General features: G+C 42.2%; 2 protein-coding genes across 3 annotated transcripts in view; one reads left to right on the forward strand and one right to left on the reverse strand.

The window, feature by feature from the left end:
* Positions 1-546: 546 nt before the first annotated feature.
* Positions 547-10,038, reverse strand: slc25a27 (solute carrier family 25 member 27). The gene is given in 10 exon segments (NM_001011241.1): positions 547-793; positions 1,944-2,030; positions 2,546-2,648; positions 3,267-3,359; positions 4,422-4,506; positions 5,234-5,346; positions 5,640-5,762; positions 7,172-7,256; positions 8,355-8,543; positions 9,928-10,038. Coding segments are annotated over 9 exon segments (960 nt in total). The 5' UTR covers positions 10,025-10,038; the 3' UTR covers positions 547-793; positions 1,944-1,958.
* A 4,570-nt stretch (positions 10,039-14,608) lies between these two features.
* cyp39a1 (cytochrome P450 family 39 subfamily A member 1) overlaps positions 14,609-23,974 on the forward strand; it is a 43,395-nt gene continuing 34,029 nt past the window's right edge. For both annotated transcript variants that reach the window (XM_004918181.2, XM_002937947.3), the window contains exon 1: positions 14,609-14,942. In XM_004918181.2, coding sequence (XP_004918238.1) covers positions 14,721-14,942 — 222 coding nt within the window. In that variant the 5' untranslated portion in view covers positions 14,609-14,720. The remainder of the gene's footprint in view (positions 14,943-23,974) is intronic.

Genomic DNA, 23,974 nt, shown 5'->3' on the forward strand with positions numbered 1-23,974 from the left:
ACAAGGTCTTTAAGGGCTCTGGCACATGGGGAGATTAGTCGCCCGCGACAAATCTCCCCATCCCACCGGCGAAAATGTAAATCGCCAGTGGGATGGCATTTCGGGGAGATTAGTCACCCGCGAACAGGGAGATTTGTCGTGGGCGGCTAATCTCCCCGCGTGCCAGAGCCCTAAGGGTGATGACACACTGAGCTACTTGTTGCAGCTACTGAAATAGACAATGCTGATCATTTACTGATAACTGTCTCTATGTGTGTTTTACCCGAGGCAATTCTCTGTATTGTCTATGACAAAGGTATAGTAGCCGTGAAAAAGTAGCTATATAAGCAAATGTTAAATATAATTCATGGCTCCCTGCACACTTACAGCATGAATGGCAAACCTTTCTTATATTAAACAAGATACTGACAGTTTGGTTGCAGTTGCTGGATAAACAGATATATAAAATATATATCAAAGTATTTTCAACTTTGGATGTTACTGGCCTTTTAAGTGTACATTGCCCGCACTTAGCCTTTAATCCAACAATACAAAAAAACTCTACTATTGATATCAAATTATGTTTATTAAAATTAAATCTGATTTGCCCTGAAACAAAAATATATATTTTTTATTGACATTTCATAGAAGAACATACTTGCAAAAATACATTGGCTGTGTAATGGTTAGTGTTTCTCAGTGCTCTTCTGTAATCAGGCAGTTATTCCTCATTTACAGTTCTTCCAGTTTCTCTTGCTCTGTTACTGGTAATGGAGTTTGGGGGTGATTTTTTTGTATTAGTGTTTTCTCTTTTCTGAAAAATACAGATAAAACAAAGATTATATAATATTGTATAGTATACATTTTTAGTGGCATTTTTTAATATACCCATGTAAAAGGGAAAATTAATTGATTCACTGATTGATTGATTAATGCTTTCTGAGATATTAGCAGTTTTAGGCAGCTAATACCAGGCTTTTAGGTCAACATTTCTTTTTGAGGTGAGTTTCAGCTATCCTAACTGTGTATGACTTCGGCTAATTCGGCTAAATACCAAATATAATCACAAATCTAATTTGCATGTTCAAATTTGAACAGGATCTTTTTTAAAAAAAAAAAAAAAAATTCTGGTGCATCCCTAAAATAATGACTAGTCTATGACATAAAATTTCAGAGGGCTGTGTATGGCCTTTTGTACAACATTTGGTCGCGTGCCTGTGTGTAACTCACTACCAATGTGCTATTGTTATGCTGGTCAGCAGATATGATGAGCATAACAGCATAATGTGTTTTTATATTTTATAATTGCATAATCTGACTGACTCACTCCTAATTTGTCAATTATGGGAAAGTCACAGTGTATAAAGCATTAAAGAATTATATTGAATCTAGTGAATTATATGGAGTGTGATGTGTATACTACTTAGTAGGCGGGTTTACTTTCATTGTTTTACTCCCTTTTGTACACGGCATATTCCATTCTGCCATGGTAGCTTGAGCCCAGCCCATTCTCACTTACATTTTTTTTTTCTATTGTCCTTTCTCTCACTATCCAGCCCTACTCCTTTTCCATCTCTACCTGCATAACTTCAGCATCTTTTACTATTCCCTAATCTTCCTTTACCCCATGGGGTGCAGTCCAGCCCCATCTTTCCTTCTTCCTCAGCCCTTTCTCCCTCACGTTTCTTTTCCCATCATCCTCTCAACTCCAGCCTTGCCTTTCTATATTTCCCTCCTTCTACACTGGCTCTAGAACAGTCTGCTGCCAATTCCTTCTCTTTTTTACTCACGTACCTCCACTACCTTCACCTTTTTCTTTTTCCTACCTTGTTCCAGCACAGCCCCTTCTTGTTCTTCCTTCTTACCTTTCCTCCACTCAGCTCCAGTTTACTCGCCCAATTACAGGCATTTTCCATACCAGCACATTCACATCTCATTATTTATTTACCTCATAATACACATACCTGCAAGTTTGCATATTAGAATGAACTAACTCCTCCAAGTCTTCTGATCTGTTCATAAGTCAGCCAGAATACCAAAGACCAAGGAGCCTGTATGAAAAAAAACATAAGCTTAAAAAAAACTTATTTTCCATGGTACATTCACCAACAGAGCATTTCACTGGCCTTTTGTAATCACCCTTTAATGCTGAGAGAAGTTAATAATGAAGCCTGTGGCATTGAAACATTCACACACAAGAACTGTCTAAGGTCACATCCAAATGCATTATGTTCACGTTACAAGCAGTGCCCTATCTGAATGCATTATTTTCACACGTTACAAGCAGTGCCCTATCTGAATGCATTATTTTCACACGTAACAAGCAGTGCCCTATCTAAATGCATTATTTTCACATGTTACTAGCAGTGCCCTATCTGAATGCATTATTTTCACATTACTAGCAGTGCCCTATAGTGTTTTTGCAGCTATGTTACAGCCAGAGGATAAGAGACTGTAGGCCTAACTTAATACGGCACACCACTCCCACTCCATTCAGCCATTTTTTATAAAAATGGCTTTTCTTTCCCATTATTGATAAACGAACAACACACAAATATGTTGTTACCATTCTCATCCATGTAGGCATAAAGCCCTTGTAGAGAGACATGAATCCCTCCCCACGTATTGCTTGAATAAGGCAGTCAGTAGAGGATTTGTACAGCAGACCCCTGTAAAACAAACAGATTGCTACATTTCCATGACTGCCAAACCTTGCCACAAAGACAGACACTAGCAGATATAAGTGCCACAGATACCGATGGACGAATCTGTTCAGTTTCACTTGGCCAAACAGTTTGCTAAAAGTTTTTCAAAAACCAAAAGCGTCTAAGGGCTTGAGATGCATTTTTGTGCCACAATCCACTCCAAGTGTCTGCACCCATGTGGATGCAGTGTCTCTATGTGAAAACGCACCATAAAGCAGATTGGGGTGGATGGACAGTTACTCTGCACTTATACACCAGCTGAAAAACACCCAGTCTGGTAGTAGCCTTAGGCTAATGGCACACACTGGCATCTTGACTGCCGTTTCCCTCCATCCGAAAACAGCAGCAGTCAAAACCACATATAGGGGAGATTGGCAGATTTCTGCCCATAAACATGCAACATCACCTTTCACCATATGGAACACCTCATCCAGTAGCATAAACAGTGGAAACAAGCAGAAAGGGCACTTTGACTGCCACTGTTTTCTACTGGACAATGGCAGTCAGAATTCCACGCGTGCCATAGGCACAGTCACTGCAAACAAAGGTTTTTGATTTAAGTAAAGCAAATATTGCCCTTACCGTCCATGCTTGTCTCTGGGCTGATTCATTATCCGGGTTTTGATAACATCAGCTGGTGTTCCTAAAGTAGCAGCAACTACACCTGAGCATATGCTAAAAGAAAAACAAAATATTTCAATATATAAATCTTCTTTTCACCAACTTATATTTTTTTAGAGACTTTAACACTGCAGTGTTATTTTCTGCCAAAGTTCAGGGCTCTGCAGGTATGGGCTAGGTGCTGGTTTTAAAATGGGAACATTTTGCAGGTTAGGGTCAAGTTGACCCATAGATACTACTGGGTAGCTAACCATCCACCATGAATTTTTCATTGTACCAGAGACTGCTTGAGGATAAAATGAGATTGATCAAAAGATTGATGTTAAAGGACAAGGAAAGCCTGTAACCCAAGTCTGTTGTATGTTATAGCAACCCTCTTGCTATATTAGTTTTTCAAGCTTGTCCGCATCACTCCTGCTGTGCCCTCTGATTATATCACATATTCAAGTTCAGCCGCGCCCACCATTTTACTTTGCTAGATGTTATCAATATGGCTGCACAGAATGATATGCCCATGCAAGTCATAGAATCAAGGGTGCACAAATCTTTGGTACTGAATAAGACCAAGACGTATAATCCTACAGGTAAAGCCAAGCTTTATCAGAGCGACTTTAATTGATGTCAGGTGGATACTAACTACAATTTGAGAGGAGACTGAATGGGATTGGCTTATTCTGAATGCAGCCACATCCTTGATTATTAAAGGTTGTGCATGGTAATGCAACCACGTTTTTGTATAATTTTTGCTTTCACTAAAATGTTATGAATTTGTTTTCAACTTCTTCCTATAAATGGTAATTTTGCAATAAAAGTAGAATAAGTTGCAACAGGATTTATCTGGGTTTTTTTCAATAAACAAAAACCTGCCATTTTGCAGAGGTGAGTAGACTTTTTATATCCAGTGTAGATATATCCCTTAACTTTACAGAAACTGGGCCTTGCAACATGACCGTACACATTCAAAAATTCCACCCGTGAATGGCTGGGGTGGAAAAAAAAAGTGTCTATAGAAACGTCATACATATTTCATACACAGGGCATTCTCTATGTTAAATCTCTTTAATAACTGTAAGGAGGGGAGTGGTCTCCCCACTGGAGCACTGCAGTGGCACCTACCTGGAGATGGTGTGACATAAACTGTTGTCCTTGATCGGTGTGTTCCGTAGTAGAAAGTGTTTCACCATATCATAGGTGGTCAGATCTGAAAATGACATTGAAGATAAACTGGTGCCAGTATTAGTTACACCCTAGAAATAATTTCACACAATGACTCTCGGCCAATCACAATGTTTGCAATAACCTCCTCTGCCAGGCCAACCTTGATCTCAATTCACTGATATACAAACAAAGAATTCAAGGTTTACATTTGGCAGGTAAATGCAGGTCAGTTCCCTAATCTGGAAATAAAGCAGAATACTTAATGCATTCCTAAGGGTGAAGACACAGGGAGCGACTTAGTAGCAGCTACTTGTCACGGCTACTAAACGCCAGAAAATACCCTGCCATAGACAATACTGAGAATGGCCTCTGCTAAAACACACATAGAGACTTTTATCAGAAAATGATCAGCATTGTCTATTTTTGTAGCTGCTACTAGAAGCTCCATGTGTCTTCACCCTAAGATGTAGGCTTTTGGTAATTTCTCATGTTATGTATATATTTAGTTTTATTTAGTATGTATATTTGGCTGTGCCAAGAATTTAATTATACCGCCTACTCAAGCACTTACTTCATGCTGTATTGCACAATGTTCTCTGCCACTTTTTTTTCTGGTGACAGAACTGCTTGTCTGTGTATCGTGTCTGGGTGTATTAAAGGACACTTACACTGAACACAGAACATATTCGTCCCTAAAGATATTAAACTGGGTTTGGTCTTACATCATATTCCCTCTAATAAGGTTTCAAGGGTTTCTTATCTCCATTTACCTCCCATATTTACCAGAGCAGCTCTCTGAACATTCGGCACCCAGCCAGCCCACAGTCCCCGTATTCCGCCTTTAGAAACGATTGTCACAAAAGCATGATATACTCCTCGCACCCTGCCAAGATTGATAGCAAATTCCAAGGATCAGAATATAAAATCAACTCTTAAACTGACACTACTAAATTCTAACGCATTTAACTCTTTCAACAATCGGGATGGCAAATGGTTGTTTTCTATAGAATAACCTGTAACATAAAATGGCATGCTGGTACAGGTATGGGATCTGTTATCTGGAAACCAATTATCCAGAAAGCCAAAAATTACAAGAAGGCCATCTCCCATCAAAACAATTATTTCCTTTTTCTATAATAATAAAACAGTACCTGTACTGCATGATAAAGAACTCACCGAGGTGGCTTCCCTTCTAGTCTTCTCTTTCCTTCCATCTGCATCTGAACCTTTACCAGATCAGTTGGACTGGCAAAAAACTGCCCAATTGCTCCAGCCGTCATCCCACCAACCACAGATTTCCTGCAAAGCGCAAAACAATATTGGTATATTACCCCAAATGCTGGTGCATGAAACTCAACATGCTTTATTTGCTACATTACTGAGTATCAAATGGGAGCAATGTAAAGCAAATCGGTGGCACTAAAAGGAGAAGAAAAGCATAAATCATGGGGGGGGGGTTGTGCAAATTGTTAATTATGATTACCATAGGCCACCAGTCCTCCTGAGCAGAAAAATGCACTGGTCTGGAGTACTTCTAAGCACCATGGAGCCATCTTCTTTTTTTGACTTACTTTTTTTATTATTTTTTTTTTTTTTTTTTTTTTTTTTTTTAAAGCAGAAAGTTTTTCCCCTCTCCTGTGAGTATGCCAGCCAGGGGCTGAAGAATAAGTGGAAGAAGAGGATCGCTCCGTAGAGCTTGCTGAAAAGTATCCTGGGCCAGTGTAGTTTTCGGTTGATAGTCCATCATCAACATTTGCCAGCCCCTATTGGTTTAGGCTTTCCTTCTCCAGTTACATTTGTAGAAAATGCTTATTTGTTCTAGATATTTCTGAAAATCTAGCATAAATGGTTAGGGTGAGATATTTGCTTCCCTATATTTTCTAGGAACAATGCCAATGGTTTCATTAGGGGCCCTGATCAAATGTTCGACCTTGAGCTAAATATCAGTGTAGTGACACAAAGCAATCTGACCGTGCTGATTTGCATCACTCTCTAACTTTACAGACAATAATATTAGCCCACAGATAAGAGAATACAGAGTTTATTGCTTTTTATATTTTACTCATCACTGGGAGAAAATATCTGCTGACAAGTATTTCATGCACTGACATTTGGACAGAGAAAGCCTCTGCCAGGCCAACCTTGATCTCATTTAACTGATATACAAACAAAGAATTCAAGGTTTGCATCTGGCAGGTAAATGCAGGTCACTTCCCTGATCTGTACCAGAGACAGAATGCTGAATGCTCTGATACCAATGTTGGCTTTTGGTAGGATTTTTGCTGTATTATTTATATGTATCATAACATTTGTTTTCATTGCCCCTCCTATGGCGAAATGAAACAATTTCCCCTCTTTTAGTTGTCCTTTAAAGAAGGCTGCTATGCCATGTCAGGCTTTATAGATGCTAGATCACTGACCACAAACTCCCACTAACTGGGGAAAGCTGCACAGCATAGTGTACAAATGCCCAAATGCGTTTGGGTTGGTGTAGTGTCTTGGCCAAAGTTAGTTTATCACATGATTAGATGATCCCTTTCCAGCATCTTTTCATCACTTTTATTCAGAAAGTTTAAACAATGAAACAATACGTTTCCAGTATCTTCAGTTTCTGTACTGGTTTTTCCATATAACATAATACTTCACAGGCACAGCTTCTATAGCGTAAGGTTGCTGCCCAGTAAAACCGTTTAGGCCCGAGTACTTACCACAAAGGAAAGGTGTCACCATCCCCTTTTCCAAGCACCGAATCCCGAATGTGCTCGTAGGCAACCATGCGCACTCCGGAGTAAACTGAAATACAGTTTAATACTAACTTTAGGGTTTGCTTTATTAAAGGCTCCTTACTGGAAAGCTCCAGCTGGTGTTGAAAGCCAATTCTTTTTGTAAATAGATACCATGCTCCTTACCTATCATTTGAAGGATTTCACTGTCAGCATTGCCCATCAACTTTACTCTATCTTTTCTATGTTTCAAGCCCCCCAAAGCAGCAGCAAGGACAGATTTTTGCCACTCCTGAGGATCGCTGTGCACCGCTATGAAAGAAAAGTGCCCAGCCACAGAGCCTAGTAGAGTGTGTTTATGGCCAATAGTCAATCAAGCAGGGAGATTCATAGGGAAGTGATCCATGGCAGGTAGTGGCTGTTTAATAGTCCTGTAGGAGTGCCACATTGCCACCTTCCTTCACTTCTTGGATCCCTGAATGGCCTGGCTGGGAATACATACCCAGTATAGGAAATAGCAAGCTTTTAGTTTCAAAGTCTGTTTTTTTTACTCTAATGTGCAGGCACACATCAGAAGCGAGGAGTCACTGGGAGTATCCAGGCCAGTACAGCAAACAGGAGCCCTCGCCCAGAGACTAAGTGACTGCCTAAAATTGTGACATCCCCTAGTGACTATGCCTTTTCTTCTCCTTTAAAGGGAATTTATCCTGAGGTAGAGGCAGGCAGGTAGCCCTGCTGCTCCTTAGCCTGCATGTTTGAATGACACAAAAGCTAGGGGGCAATGAAGGGAATGCCCACGTGCCACATATCTCCCTCTCCAGCGTTGCTGAATACATGCAACATTTACATGGGAGGCAACAAACAATTCCCTGTATGCCAATCTAGGAACACAAACACTATTCAGTTCTACTCTGAGGAACCCCAGCACTTTCGGCAGAATTTGAGCTGAACGGAAACCAAATGCTAAAAGTGATCATCTTCTTTAGATCTGAGCTTCAAGTACAAAAATTACAGTTTCATTACATCCCCTACAGATGAGTATACACACTGCAATAGAACCCCACCACCTATAAAAGTTGCCCAGGGTTACCCTACCCAGTCCAGACTGACCCCGTGAGTGCAACCAACACAAAGTAAATGCCAATCTTATACACAGAAAGCAATGTACCAATGTGCCGATAGACGGCTGGAGTGGCTCCTTGCCAAAGTTTTAGCAAGCCTTCTTCCTGAACGATGCCCGTCGCCGTTCGCACCATCCCCCTGTACGGTACCGCTGATCCGACCTCTCCATGCCGCTTTAATGCTGCCTCCCCCTGAATCTGTAGGCGGGTTTTGGTAAGATCCAGTGGGAATGTCACTGATAAAAGAAAATTTATTGCAATCATATAACAGCACAGAACACTGGGCACAATCTATAACATAGAATACAGGTAACTGTTTATCATCTCCTACTGTAAAATTCTGTTTGTATGTGATCTCAATTTGCCTAGTTTCCCACAGGGAGTTGCCGGCAGTAGCACCAATTCCGCAGGGGCAACTGATCTCCCCATGACCATTATAAGGCAAATAATACCACTATCAACTAAGCAGGCACTTTATACAAAGTCTAATAATGCATTAACATGAAGCCGTTTGTCCTCCTCCCAAGCACAAAAGCAAAAACCCTAACTCATCTTCACTAGGTGGGCACCAGTGTGTGAGGGCAGAGTGCTGAGTGACATTGTTGTACTTAACGTATTGTACAGGTATGGGATCCCTTATCCGGAAACCCATTATCCACAAAGCTCTGAATTACGGAAAGCCCGTCTCCCATAGACTCCATTTGAATCAAATAATTCAGAATTTTAAAACTGATTACCTTTTTCTCTGTAGTAATAACATAAATATAATAATATAAATAATCCTTATTGGATGCAAAACAATCCTATTGGGTTCAGTTAAAGGAAAAAGATAGTCAAAGTCACTTGGGGGTGCCAAAATGTTAGGCACCCCCAAGTGACTTTGACCACCTACCTTTTACCCCGGGCTGGTGCCCCTGTGAGGAGGGAACAGCACCAGCCCGGGGTAGCTGCCGGCGCTTCCTGATTCGCTGCGTGCGCATGCGCAGTAGAGTGAAAAGCCGAACTTAAACAATAAAGTCGGCTTTTCACTCTACTGCGCATGCGCCCACCGCTGGCATTTCAGCTACGGAAGCAGGAAGCGATCTGCTCCAGGTGCCCCGGGCTGGTGCTGTTTTCTCCTAACAGGGGCACCAGCCCGGGGTACGAGGTAAGCGGTTAAAGTCACTTGGGGGTGCCTAACATTTTGGCACGCCCAAGTGATTTTGCCTTTCGTTTTCCTTTAATGTTTTATTGGTCTTTTAGTAGACTTACGGTATGGAGATCTAAATTACGGAAAGACCCCTTATCCAGAATACCCTTGGTCCTGAGGATTCTGGATAACAGGTCCTATACCTGTACTGCCATTCTCGCACACGCAGAGCCACTAACCCTCAATATCCTCAGCACAAGTATTCTGCCTGACACAGCCACCCATAGGAACCCTATTCATATGCACCCATTCTAAGCAAAGACTAAACACTCATTTTTGATCACATGACAGAGTCTATCAGCCCTTGGGACAATGGGCATAAAGTCTATACTAGTGACACTGCCATTGGCAATGATTTACACATGGCGCACTGTCAACGGAACTGAGGACTATGGACTGGTAGGGAAGCCTCCGAGCCCCACTCACTGTACCTAGCTCGGCGACCGACGCGGCACAGGCAGACAGAATGAATTTTGAGGTCCGGGGCCAGCCCTCAGGAAACCCTCCGTGGCCTCTCTCCGCAGGCATTGCCCGGACACCCGAACACTGCGCCGCACCGGCAGCTTCTGGCTACAACTGTGTGCGTGACGTCAATTCTCCGCGGCCCGGCCCCGGCGCATTCTGGGAATTAGCCGCCATATGTAATGGGGCATTACACTTGGTTTGGAACTTGTACCTGTCTGTACTTTGACAGCTTTGTTCTTTGAGGAAAATTCTCGGGTTCTCTACTTAAAACGTTCGTTGTAATAGATTTTAAATAATGGACGAGCACCTGGGACAGCATAATCATAATTATGATTTTAAAAAGCAGAAATGGTGACTTTTAAACTCATAATTATGACTTTAAAAAGTCATAATTTTGAGTTTTAACAGCAGGTTTTGTTAAAAAAAAAAAAAATCATAATTTCGGGTTTTTAAATTATGAGAAGTAGTAATTTCGGCTTTTTGATGTCACCACTATGAGTTTAAAAGTCATTATTATGAGTTTAAATTTTGAGTCATAATTCATTACACATTTTAGTATTTAATGTGTTCATAAAGGTAAAGTCACAGCTCTACCTCATAGTGCGCAGAATACGACAAAACAGATTAAAGAGTAGCGTTACCACTGACGCCACAAAAGACTCATCGTTTCATCACTAATTAAATAGACTTTCTTTTAGTGAGCAAAAATGGCACTTAAACCCTATTTAACTTTCTAGTTAAGTACTATATATAATATAAACATATATATTAAACTTTATTTATTTAAAATAAACCCCTTTAATGTGTGATTGGCAAGCCACCTACAAGTATCTGTATTTCCCCCTTCTTGTGAAGGGCCTTGGCTCTGATCCGCAGTGAGTTGGTGCTGCAGGGTCTGTAGGGAACTTGATGAATACCTGAAAGTCCAAGGTTGCGGACATGCACTCTACATATACTGTAAATGACTACTGTAACTGAGGAGGTAAGCCACGCTTGTCTCTTATTGGCTCATTGCCTGATCAGAAAGCTTTGTGATTCGCCGCCAAGAACGAAAAACATGTCTGGGAATTCATAAAAAATTGAATCTAGACCTGTGCTATCTGTTGTTACCCCTCAAACAATATTTTCCTTAACAATATGCAATTATTTCATACTAAATTAATATGTATATGTAGCCCACTTGTTAAATGCTCTTGTGGCACTACCTACTGGAGCACGATACTTTGCGCTACAGGAGTCCTGAGCCCCCGCTTACTATGGGGGTTTACAAGGGATTCTCCCCTAATTGGCGTGCCTCCACCCAGGGATGGTGGTGTGGATCTGTATTCCACCCCCTGGGAACTATTCAGATTGTTATGCCCCTCCGGGCTAATAGATCTCACCACACGGGAATATGAATAAAACAAATGGAAAGGTTTATTGAACGGACACCTCTCCAGGAGCAGCTTATCAATATACAGTGCAGGGTATATCTCCATTACGTCTCATTGAGTACCTTCTCCTGTTGGCCTACCCAATGGTAGTCGCGCTCATGTGCTCCCCTCTAGGGGCTCTCCCCGGTACTCTCGCCAAAGACACTCTCTCTTAGAGTTCTCCCGGTACTCACGCTAGGACGTTACCCCACAGGGACCCACACCGGTACTCTCACTGGGCATCCTCAGATCCGGCCTCCTGGACTAGCGTTGACCTGTTCCACCTACCTAGCCACTTAGTTCCCTGCACTCCAGCCGATGTAATGCTGGGAGGTCTTAACCTCACTGCTACTCCTGGAGGGGCCATGTCCGCCCATTCTAAACTAGGCTGTCCTACATATCACTCCTAGAGCGATCTATTATAGAACTCCTATCTAAGAACTATGCCCGGGGCACTCACTCCACTACTGGAGCAGTCCCTGGACTGACCAACAACTCCCTCACAGCACTTGGCTGCTTCCCTTTTATGGGCCTATGCACCACCCTGTGGCCATAACCCGAACTACAGGAATTCTCCCTGTTAACTATTAATAACCCAGTCATCCCAGTGTCCCTGTCCTAGGGGTGTCTGTCCTAAGGGCCCCATTTTTGGTAAACCCCTACATATACAAAAATGTACTTTGTTCATAGAGAGCTATTATAAGAAAATGCATTCTGGTGTGTAAAAAATCATTTAGAATGTTAGTAAAAAGGGATTGGTAACATCCATACCTAACAGAAAGTGTCTGAGGAATTCTCTTTGTCACCATCTTGTGGTGAGTTTTAATACAAACAATAAATATATCTTTTTCTGCTTACATCAGTCAAGAGTCAGATTTGGCACTAATGTGCTGGGCTTGGCATGGTGCAATCCTCCTGCAAACTATAGTACAATGTCACTGATCCTCAGGCTAAAATACACTTGTAAAAAATACTCCAGTCTTCAGCAGCTGCTAGGGCAAACAAGGTTTTGAGCTGTATTAAAAGGGGCAGGAGGGGGTTATTCTTCCCCTTTACAGAGCGCTGGTAAGGCCCCATCTAGAATATGCTGTATAGTTTTGGTCTCCAGTGCTCAAACGGAAAGGGTTTGTTACAGTGAGAGCTGTGAAATTCCCTCCCTGAACCAGTCGTACTGGCTGATGCATTATATAGCTTTAAGAAGGGGCTGGATGGCTGTTTAGCAAGTGAGGGAATACAGAGGTATGGGAGATAGCTCTCAGTACAAGTGAGGGAATACAGGGTTATGGGGGATAGCTCTCAGTACAAGTGAGGGAATACAGGGGTAGGGGAGATAGCTCTCAGTACAAGTGAGGGAATACAGGGGTAGGGGAGATAGCTCTCAGTACAAGTGAGGGAATACAGGGGTAGGGGAGATAGCTCTTAGTACAAGTGAGGGAATACAGGGGTAGGGGAGATAGCTCTCAGTACAAGTGAGGGAATACAGGGGTAGGGGAGATAGCTCTCAGTACAAGTTGCCCCAGGGACTGGTCCGATTGCCATCTTGGAGTCAGGAAGGAATTTTTTCCCCTCTGCGGCAAATTAGAGAGGCTTCAGATGGGGTTTTTGCCTTTTGGATCAACTAGCAGTTAGGCAGGTTATATATAGGCATTATGGTTGAACTTGGTGGACGTGTGTCTTTTCTCAACCTAACTTACTATTTTACTTTTTATTACTTATTTTTCTATTGAGGTCCTCTTCTATTTATATAGCAGTCTCTCATTCAAACCGCTCCCTGGTAATTTGGACCCTAGCAACCAGATGGCTGCTGAAACCCCAAACTCAAGAGCTTCTAAACAAAAATTGAAATTATGAAAAAAACATTTTTAAATAAAAAAATTAAGACCAGTTGCAAATTGTCTTATAATATTACTCTCTACAGCAGTGTTCCCCAACCAGTGGCTCCAGGGCAACATGTTGCTCGCCAACCCCTTGGATGTTGCTCTCAGTGCCCCCAAACCAGGGAGTTATTTTTAAATTCCTAACTTGGGGACAAGTTTTGGTTGAATAAAAACAAGATTTCCTACCAAATAAAGCCCCTGTAAGCTGATAGGGTGCATAGAGGCCCCTAATAGCCAATCACAGCCCTTATTTGGCACCTCCATGAACTTTTATGGTGCTTGTGTTGCTCCCCAAGTCTTTTTACATTTGACTGTGGCTCACGAGTAAAAAAGGTAGGGGATCCCTGCTCTACAGCTTACTGAAAGTTAACTCCTACTTCTATTGAATGCGGCTAAAGCTCTTTTCCCTAGCTTGAAAAACTACAAACCCCCCGACCTACACAGAATGGCTAAATTTAGTGGAGGAAACAAGAAAACTAGAGGAAATAACTCACCTAATATAAAACAAGGTAGCACAATACCGGACAACCTGGACACCCTGGTTAGAAGCAAACAAAATAAAATGTTAACTAAAGCACATTAGTTATGTGGTTAATGTGAGAGACTTAAGCAAAGTGTATAAACAAATTTTAGATGTCAGAAATGAGAAACAACTTGATGTATGCCCTTTCATGATTTCCAGTGTCGGACTGGGATGCCAGGGGCCCACCAGAAAACCTTAGACCGTGGGCCCACTCTCCAAACTATTTTTCATCCACTTCTCACTTAACCTCTATATTCTCCTAGTTTTTTTACTTTATGTACTATAATCTATTCTTAATATTTAGTTGATTTCTTCCCATAGAGAAATAGGAAATGACCAAGAATTAGACTAAACGCTTAGAAGCAGGAGGGCCCACTGACACCTGGGCCCGCTGGGAGTTCTTCTGGTATTCCTGTGGGCCAATCCGACACTGATGATTTCTGTATATGATTACATGATATGTGAACTTTTCCCTCCCAGCCTCCCCCTTTTTTCTGTACCCCCCCTCCACCCTATTTCTTTAAAATCAATAAAGATTGTTTTTAAATAAAAAATAGTTAACTCAAAGGTGAACAACTCCTCTAATGTGTGATTGCTAAGCTGCCTGCAAGTATCTGTATTTCCACCTTATTACAGTTAACAGTGAGTTGCAGGATCTGTACGGAACTTGCTGAATACCTGTATGTCCCAAGGTTGCGGACATGCGCAGTACGTATACTGTAACTGTACCGCTCTACTGTAACTGAAAGCCACGCTTGTCTGGACCGCTCTTATTGGCTCGTTGCCTGATCAGAAAGCTTTCTGATTCGCTGCGAAGACACAAGTGGGAAATAGTGCGGGCATCCAGGAGAACACCCCTGTCACATGACCTGAGCGGGCAGAATGCCTTCCCTTTGCCTGAGGCTGACAGGTGCCAGAGAGGTGGGAGCCGCTTGTGTGTGAGGAACATGGACCCTATCGCCAGTGTCTCCTCCGCTCTGCTCTCCCCTACCGCCGCGCTAGGGCTGCTGGTGGCGCTACTCACCGCGGTGCTGGTTCGGTACCTGCTGCCCAATGGGTCCCAGAAGCCGCCCTACCCTCCCTGCATCCGAGGCTGGATCCCCTGGTTCGGGGCTGCGTTTGACATGGGGAAAGCGCCCCTGGAGTTCATCGCCAGAGCCAGGGAGAAGGTAACGGCAAATGGACATTTGGTTTTCTATTATTTTGTAGAATGCCCTGTCGTTAGCAACTTTTCAAATAGTCTTCATTTTTATTTAGTATTTACCTTCCTTTTCAGCTATCAGATGGGGTCACTGACCCCCAGCAGCTAAAAACAACTATTGCTCAGAGGGTCTACTATATTATTGTTACTGTTACTTTCTATTCAGCTCCTCTCCGGTTCATATTCCAGTCTCTCTCTTTCAAATCACTGCCTGGTTGCTAGGTTAAATTGGACCCTAGCAACCAGATAGCTGCTGAAATACCAAACTGAAGAGCTGCTGCATAAAGAGCTAAATAATTAAAAAACCGCAGACAATAAAATATGAAGACCAATTACAAATTGTCTCAGAATAGCACACTCTACATTACACTAAAAGTTGGTACAGGTATAGGACCCATTATCCAGAATGCTCGGGCCCAAGGGTATTCCGGATAAGGGCTCTTTCCTTAATTTGGATCTCCATACCTTAAGTCTACTAAAAAATCAATAAAACATGAAATAAACCCAATAGGATTGTTTTGCATCCAAGACGGATTATTTATATCTTAGTTTGGGAGCAATTACAGGTACTGTTTTATTTCTACAGAGAAAAGGGAATCAGTTTTAAAATTCGAAATAATTTGATTAAAATGGAGTCTATGGGAGACAGGCCTTCCGTAATTCAGAGCTTTCTGGATAATGGGTTTCCAGATAAGGGATCCTATACCTGTACAGTACTAACGCAGCTGGCTCTGCCCACTATAAGGTGACATCTTAGCATATCATCATGTCATGCCCTATGTTTAGGCCAAAATTTCAGTAATTTCACCTTAAACCCACAAAACCCCAAGTTGAGTCCAGTTAAATGCATGGTCAGTAAAGTAAAGTGCAAATGCCTCACCCCTACACAAACGGGGCAACTGAGTCCTGCGTAACAAAATGTTCTGTTCTGCAGCAAAGGCTATTGGGGCAATGTTATTGCAGGTGCAAAATTTGGCAGGCAGGTTGCAATGGTCACTTGTTTGAAAGCAAACATCTGGTTGCTAGGGGTTACTAGACCTGGTGCAAACTGTTTACATATTTTCTCCATTGCCAGCTGTATTTGGATGTTATTTTGCTTTTGTTTCCATCTAGTAAAAAAAAGTCTAAAGGTGGCCATACACGGGCCGATTCTAGCCCTTTAGACACGGGCCGATTCTAGATCCTTTAGACATGGGCCGATTCTAGATCCTTTAGACTGATTCAGCAGCTTATCTGCCCGTGTAGGGGCACTACTGACGGGCCTACCTGTCCGACATCTGGCCTGAAATCAGCCAGATCTCAATGGGGCAGGTTTGATTTTTCCATCAGATCAACAGCGCCTATACCCCGCAAACGACTGAATTAGCCCAATATCGCCCACCCGTAGGTGGGGATACCGGGAGAAGATCTACATGCTTGCCAACTTTGCCAGGCGAGTGGAACTTTTAGAAATGCTGCTTTAAAGGAGTTGGTCATCTTAAAGTTAAATTCTTGTATATTATAAAATAGCTAATTCCAAGCAACTTTTCAATTGGTCACCATTTTTTTACAGTTTTTAAATTATTTGCCTTCTTCCCCTGACCTGTTCCTATCTTTCAAATGGGGCTCACTGACCCCAACATCTACAAATAAAATACTGTGTAAGGCTATTGCTTCTATTGTTACTGCTACTTTTTACTACTCATCTTTATATTACAACCCTCTCCTATTCATATTCCAGTCACTCATTGAAATCAGTGCCTGGTTGCTATGATCATTTTTGCCCTAGCAACCAGATAGTTGCTGAAATGCTGAACTGGAGAGCCGCTGAATACCTCAAAAAAATCACAAATTATAAAAAGTGAAAACCAATTGTAAATTGTCTACATCATACTAAAAGTTAATTTAACTACTACCCTTTTAAGATACCCAATAAGAGTACTTGGCTTGCCCCTCTCTCCCCATTCAGCATTACACTGCCCTGCCTAACAACTGTCTCTGTAACTCTATCTCTGTATCGTTTCTATAGCAAGGATCAAATGGCACGGGGAAACTATAGCAGTTGGGTAAATGTCACAAAATTAAGTGTATAATCTGTATGGTGGGGGGTGTATCTATAGGTGCTGTATCTATAGGTGCTGTGATTGTACTATGCCGCAGGGAGGTCCCCACCATACTCAAACAGCTGGGGGGCCCCGTCCCATTGGTTCAGTATTTTCCTATTGTATTTAAACATGCCCTGCAAAGGGAGCAAAGCACAATCCTACATGTTGGGCTTTGGCTAAATGGGATTTATATAAGTGGTGGGATGATAAAACTGTTGGTGATTGGCACATATGTGTTTGAGGGGTATCAAATAGGTCGGCCCAGATTCTGATTCAACAATGGCTTCCCTGCTTTATGGAGCTTACAGCGGGATAAATGTTCTTGTGCAAGGGTAGGTACAGTTTAATAACTGCTCATCTGCAGTTGCACCCCCCTGGGGTATTTAGGGGGGGCCCCAGAGATGAAAGAAGGGAGAGGCAAATAATGCACTCCCAGCTAAGCACCCTTTTGCAGTTGCAGGTAACAGAGGAGTGCGACTGGATTGCCATGAGCAGTGGCATATCTAGAGTTAACTGGGCCAACAATATTTGGGGGCAAATACTTTGAAATAATGAACCTTTGCATTAATCAGTCAGGGCCCCCTACAGCACTGCTAAGCACGTCGCAGCCACTGGGTCTGAACAAATAGATTTCAACCAAACTGGGCCATGGCCAGAGCAGTCATTGGGGCCCCTCTACTGCAGCTCTTCATGCCCCCTTGCCTGACCAACCTCTCATTTTTAGAACCAAAGGTAATAAAGTTGGTCCTTACTTTGCTGCATAATCACCCTACATTTTTCTGGGCTATCCTGGAAGTCTGCACTTTATTTCCCATAATGCTCAGCCAGGAGCCACTTCCCAATATGTCAGGATTTCAGCCTTTAAAGTTACTCCTAGGGAACAGCCAAGGAGAAAATATGGGGGGACAATGGTACCACCATCACCACCATCGGTATAAAGCATTTTTATTATACAACATATTAATACTTAGCCCCTTGGGGGTTTTATTTGCCTGTAGAGCTGCAGGACAACAGGTTATATACACATAGACATTTACAATTCAAGGCAAATTGTTGTAGAATAACCTTTCTGTATTACACTAACAGTGTGATATAAGGTGAACAAACCAATTACAGAGGCGAAGTCACAGTGCAAGGCCAGTCAGTTTCAAGAGCCAAGTCTGATGTTTGTCAGTTTGTTGGAAACTGTTGTTAAAGAGATATTGTCATTGCTATCTATTCAGTAATCCCATAAGACCCAAATAAGACCACTTTATTGGGCTACTAAAGGTGAGATTGTTGTGCCTTTTTATGGTCACAAAAATCCTCAGTGACTTCTAATATCCTTATCATTTACAGTAGGGGGTACATTATCCCGTAAAATACATGAGTGATACTCAGAGTTCCCTGTATAACTCAGCCTGCAGCCTTGTGCCTTTATATGGGCACAGAACCCCTCAGTGACTGCTAATATCCTTATCATTTACAGTAGGGGGTACATTATCCCTTATAATACATGAGTGATACTCAGAGTTCCCTGTATAACTCAGCCTGCAGCCTTGTGCCTTTATATGGGCACAGAACCCCTCAGTGACTGCTAATATCCTTATCATTTACAGTAGGGGGTACATTATCCCTTATAATACATGAGTGATACTCAGAGTTCCCTGTATAACTCAGCCTGCAGCCTTGTGCTTTTATATGGGCACAGAACCCCTCAGTGACTGCTAATATCCTTATCATTTACAGTAGGGGGTACATTATCCCTTATAATACATGAGTGATACTCAGAGTTCCCTGTATAACTCAGCCTGCAGCCTTGTGCCTTTATATGGGCACAGAACCCCTCAGTGACTGCTAATATCCTTATCATTTACAGTAGGGGGTACATTATCCCTTATAATACATGAGTGATACTCAGAGTTCCCTGTATAACTCAGCCTGCAGCCTTGTGCCTTTATATGGGCACAGAACCCCTCAGTGACTGCTAATATCCTTATCATTTACAGTAGGGGGTACGTTATCCCTTATAATACATGAGTGATACTCAGAGTTCCCTGTATAACTCAGCCTGCAGCCTTGTGCCTTTATATGGGCACAGAACCCCTCAGTGACTGCTAATATCCTTATCATTTACAGTAGGGGGTACATTATCCCTTATAATACATGAGTGATACTCAGAGTTCCCTGTATAACTCAGCCTGCAGCCTTGTGCCTTTATATGGGCACAGAACCCCTCAGTGACTGCTAATATCCTTATCATTTACAGTAGGGGGTACATTATCCCTTATAATACATGAGTGATACTCAGAGTTCCCTGTATAACTCAGCCTGCAGCCTTGTGCCTTTATATGGGCACAGAACCCCTCAGTGACTGCTAATATCCTTATCATTTACAGTAGGGGGTACATTATCCCTTATAATACATGAGTGATACTCAGAGTTCCCTGTATAACTCAGCCTGCAGCCTTGTGCCTTTATATGGGCACAGAACCCCTCAGTGACTGCTAATATCCTTATCATTTACAGTAGGGGGTACATTATCCCTTATAATACATGAGTGATACTCAGAGTTCCCTGTATAACTCAGCCTGCAGCCTTGTGCCTTTATATGGGCACAGAACCCCTCAGTGACTGCTAATATCCTTATCATTTACAGTAGGGGGTACGTTATCCCTTATAATACATGAGTGATACTCAGAGTTCCCTGTATAACTCAGCCTGCAGCCTTGTGCCTTTATATGGGCACAGAACCCCTCAGTGACTGCTAATATCCTTATCATTTACAGTAGGGGGTACATTATCCCTTATAATACATGAGTGATACTCAGAGTTCCCTGTATAACTCAGCCTGCAGCCTTGTGCCTTTATATGGGCACAGAACCCCTCAGTGACTGCTAATATCCTTATCATTTACAGTAGGGGGTACATTATCCCTTATAATACATGAGTGATACTCAGAGTTCCCTGTATAACTCAGCCTGCAGCCTTGTGCCTTTATATGGGCACAGAACCCCTCAGTGACTGCTAATATCCTTATCATTTACAGTAGGGGGTACATTATCCCTTATAATACATGAGTGATACTCAGAGTTCCCTGTATAACTCAGCCTGCAGCCTTGTGCCTTTATATGGGCACAGAACCCCTCAGTGACTGCTAATATCCTTATCATTTACAGTAGGGGGTACATTATCCCTTATAATACATGAGTGATACTCAGAGTTCCCTGTATAACTCAGCCTGCAGCCTTGTGCCTTTATATGGGGGGCACAGAACCCCTCAGTGACTGCTAATATCCTTATCATTTACAGTAGGGGGTACATTATCCCTTATAATACACGAGTGATACTCATAATTCCCTGTATAACTATTTTTCTTATATTTTACAATAGGGAGGTACTTTAGTCCCAATATAATATGCACAGGCCATCAATAACCTTTAAAGTATATCCTTAGGAATGGTGTCCCACAACATAAGGAGACACATTTGTGCATTTATTTGGTCATTGAACTCCTGGGAGAGGGTTGCTATTATTGTCTGTTTTAAATAAGCATTATTTTTATATTCCCTACTTTTTAGTTTCTTTTTTGATGCATTGATGTATTTTTCAGGGGGCACAAAAATATTCATTGTAAAATATCTTTCCCCTACAGTTTTAAGTCCTGGGATTTTCGGAGAGTTACACGAATGAACTGTCTGCTTAGAATTTTAATGTAAGTCTTTGTCCAGTAACAGTCACTTCTGCACAAAGAGGCCCTGTGTAATCACAATAGCCTCGCAGGGACTTTCCTAACCCATTAGGTGCCACTACATCTGCAATAAAAGGGCTTCGCATTGGTTGTTTTAGCCAGACATAAATGCACATAAACGAATTCTGCTGGTTTAGATGGTTCTTATGTCTTCAACTGTGTAGCAAGGTGTTGAGATAAGATGGGGTGGCCATGACTGCAAAGTCTAATTGCGATATTAAAGGGAAAATATGTCCTTTTTAACAGGCAAAATGGTCAGGACTGGCATAAGACTGGCAAGGTCCGTAAGGCAGGCTGAGGTCAGTGGCAGGCAGCAGGCAAACAAGGTCGAGTAATAGCCTGGAGGTCAAACCAGGGAATCCACAGAAGTCGGGCACCAGGTGGAGACAGGAGAACGGGAGCAAGGAACCAGGCAGGGCACAGACAGGGCACTGGGAAATCAGGAATCACAGAGATCAGGCTCAGGAACAACGATTACCGAGCAACTGGGAGTTGCCAGGAGCAGGTTTATAAAGGCTGCTAATTACTAGACCAGGTAGAGATGCTGGATGCACATCGGGGCAACTGGCCAAGCCCAGGTAGAGATGCTGGATGCACATCGGGGCAACTGGCCAAGCCCTGCTCAAAGAGCCTCGTGTTCCTCAGTAGGTTCATGTAATCACAATTCAGCACATAGTCCAAAGTTTGATTCCCCACAGAACCTGGCACCCCCTTTGTGATGTCAGAGATGGGGCTGGTTGGTTGTGGGTCTATAGAGGTGGATTGCTGGGTTGGGTTGGGAAGGGGTTTACAAAAAGGAGACCCCCACCGAACCCTAACCTGTCTGCTCTTTGAAATGATAAGATGGAGTTGGACTTATGGAAGAATAGTGGCATGTGGGGAGGCCCATAACCCAGGGGTTAGGTGAGTTCTGGGTACTCCCACAGAAGATTTGCAGGTTCTGGCCAAGCTTTTTCATCTGCCCTCCCATTGTGACTTGATGGATGCTGGGACTTGCAGTCTCTTTGCTTTCCATAATGGGTGGCATACAGATTCTTTGAAAAGCAGAAGGACTTCAAGCCCCAGAATCCATAATTTCACAATGAAACAAGGTACAGGAGGGGTTACATGACACAGTGAGCCTAAGGGTGTCTGGGAAAGAGCCAGGGATAGACTATCGTGTGTTCTTAGTAAGGTCCTGTCATTCGCTTCATTGACCATATTCATAACAAAAGGCCGGCAATACCATATCCTGTATAATTCTGATCTTAAGAGATATGTCAGTACAATATCTTTCATCTGGTTCTGCCAAGATTCAGCCTGGGGAGTATCCTTTATTGTTTATTGATTCATAAAGCTCTCGCTGTCTTCACCATCATAACATAGTTATCATTCATGCTGTATCCTTTGTAATGTTTTATATTCTGCCATAGTCCCATATTTTCACTCCTTTATCTTTCCTAAGAGAGATCTTCAGGTCTTCTTCATCTTAAGCAATGACTGGGGGTACCATTAGGATATCGGCAGAATTATCTTCTTTAATTCTGCTTCTATCATTATATATTTAGCTTACAGGACGAATAAATATGGTAACCTCAGCACCAAGTTGGTGTGCATAACTACATATCTGTATAGAAATTAACTAAAGGATGTATGGGCAAGCTCTAGGCTATTTGTGCAGAGACACCACTTGTTTTCTGGGTCAGCAACTGGGCTCCATTTCAGAATCTACTCACTTAGCTGTTCCTTGGTGCTGCCTAATGCAGCCTCCCACTCACCTTTTGTTCTGCTTCAAGGCTTTTATTTTTTAGGCTTGGCAGCCTTGGTTCTTTACACGTCTTGCACCTCAAGCATCAAACTTTGACTATAAAGCGTATCGATAAGATAATAATTATATATATATAGCACTGTGTAACAATAAAGATAAGGATAATGCCTTAGCAGAGAAACCCTTGATCCTGGTGGACTGATGCTTAGCTTATCACTTAAAGGAACAGTAACACTAAAAAATAAAAATGTTTTAAAATAATTTATATATAATGTACTGTTGCCCTGCACTGGTAAAAGTTGTGTGTTTGCTTCAGAAAGTCTACTGTAGTTAATAGAAATAGCTGTTGTGTAGCCATGGGGGCAGCCATTTAAATTGAAAAAAGGAGAAAAGGCACAGGTTACATAAGAAGATAACAGATAAACTGTGTAGAATACAATGGGAATCTATGCTACTTATCTGTTATCTGCTTAGTAACCTGTGCCTTTTCTCCTTTTTTTCTCCTTTTTTTCAATTTAAATGGCTGCCCCCATGGCTACACAGCAGGGTATTTATATAAACTGTAGTAGTGTTTATGAAGCAAACACACAACTTTTACCAGTGCAGGGCAATAGTACATAATATATTAATTATTTTTATACACTTTCATTTTTTGGTGTTACTGTTCCTTTAAAGCAGCTGCTGTATTGGGAAAGTTTAAGGTCACGTGTGATTCCTCTTGTATTAGAGCAGTGATCCCCAAAGAGTGGCTCGGGGGCAACATGTTAAAAAAGTTTGGGGCAATGTTAATAGTTGTTTTTATAGCAGTGCCTGGTGGTGTTGCTTGATGCTTGCACGCACCTAAAGGTGGCCATACGTACTCGACGAGACAACTGATATCGCAAGAGTACCAGATATTGGTCGCCTCGACGATTGGGTGCCGTTGAAGGCACCCGAGCAAAATTTGTGTTTGGGCTGAATCATCAGGGGGAGGTAGAATCCCTATTGTTTCTACCAATGGTCACAGGAAAGATTGTTATTGGTACGTGTATGGCCACCTTTAGTATCTCCACTGGCTCCATTGATGATGCCTCGCCATGGCCCTAGGCAGTAAGGGCTCATACAGTCCCATAAGAAAGAATGGATTGCATTTCATCCTGAGCTCCATTGTGGTGGAACGCAGAAAAACTCCACCACAGGGGAATGCAGGTCCAAACGCTTGTATTTATGAGCCCTAAGGCCTGCCAAGGCCACCAACAAAACTTGCAGTATGGAGGGCCGACCCATTATTTAATGGTCTGTTTACCTTTAAATTTACATTAACATGATGTAGACTGTGATATTCCGAGACAACTTGCATTTGGTCTTCATTTTTTAATTTGATGTGGTTTTTCAGTTATTTAGCTTTTTTTTTTTAGGGTTTTGTTTCCATTAGCAACCAGGCAGTGGTTCCAATGAGA

This window comes from Xenopus tropicalis, chromosome 5 (assembly GCF_000004195.4).
Source record: "Xenopus tropicalis strain Nigerian chromosome 5, UCB_Xtro_10.0, whole genome shotgun sequence".
Lineage (NCBI taxonomy): Eukaryota > Metazoa > Chordata > Amphibia > Anura > Pipidae > Xenopus > Xenopus tropicalis.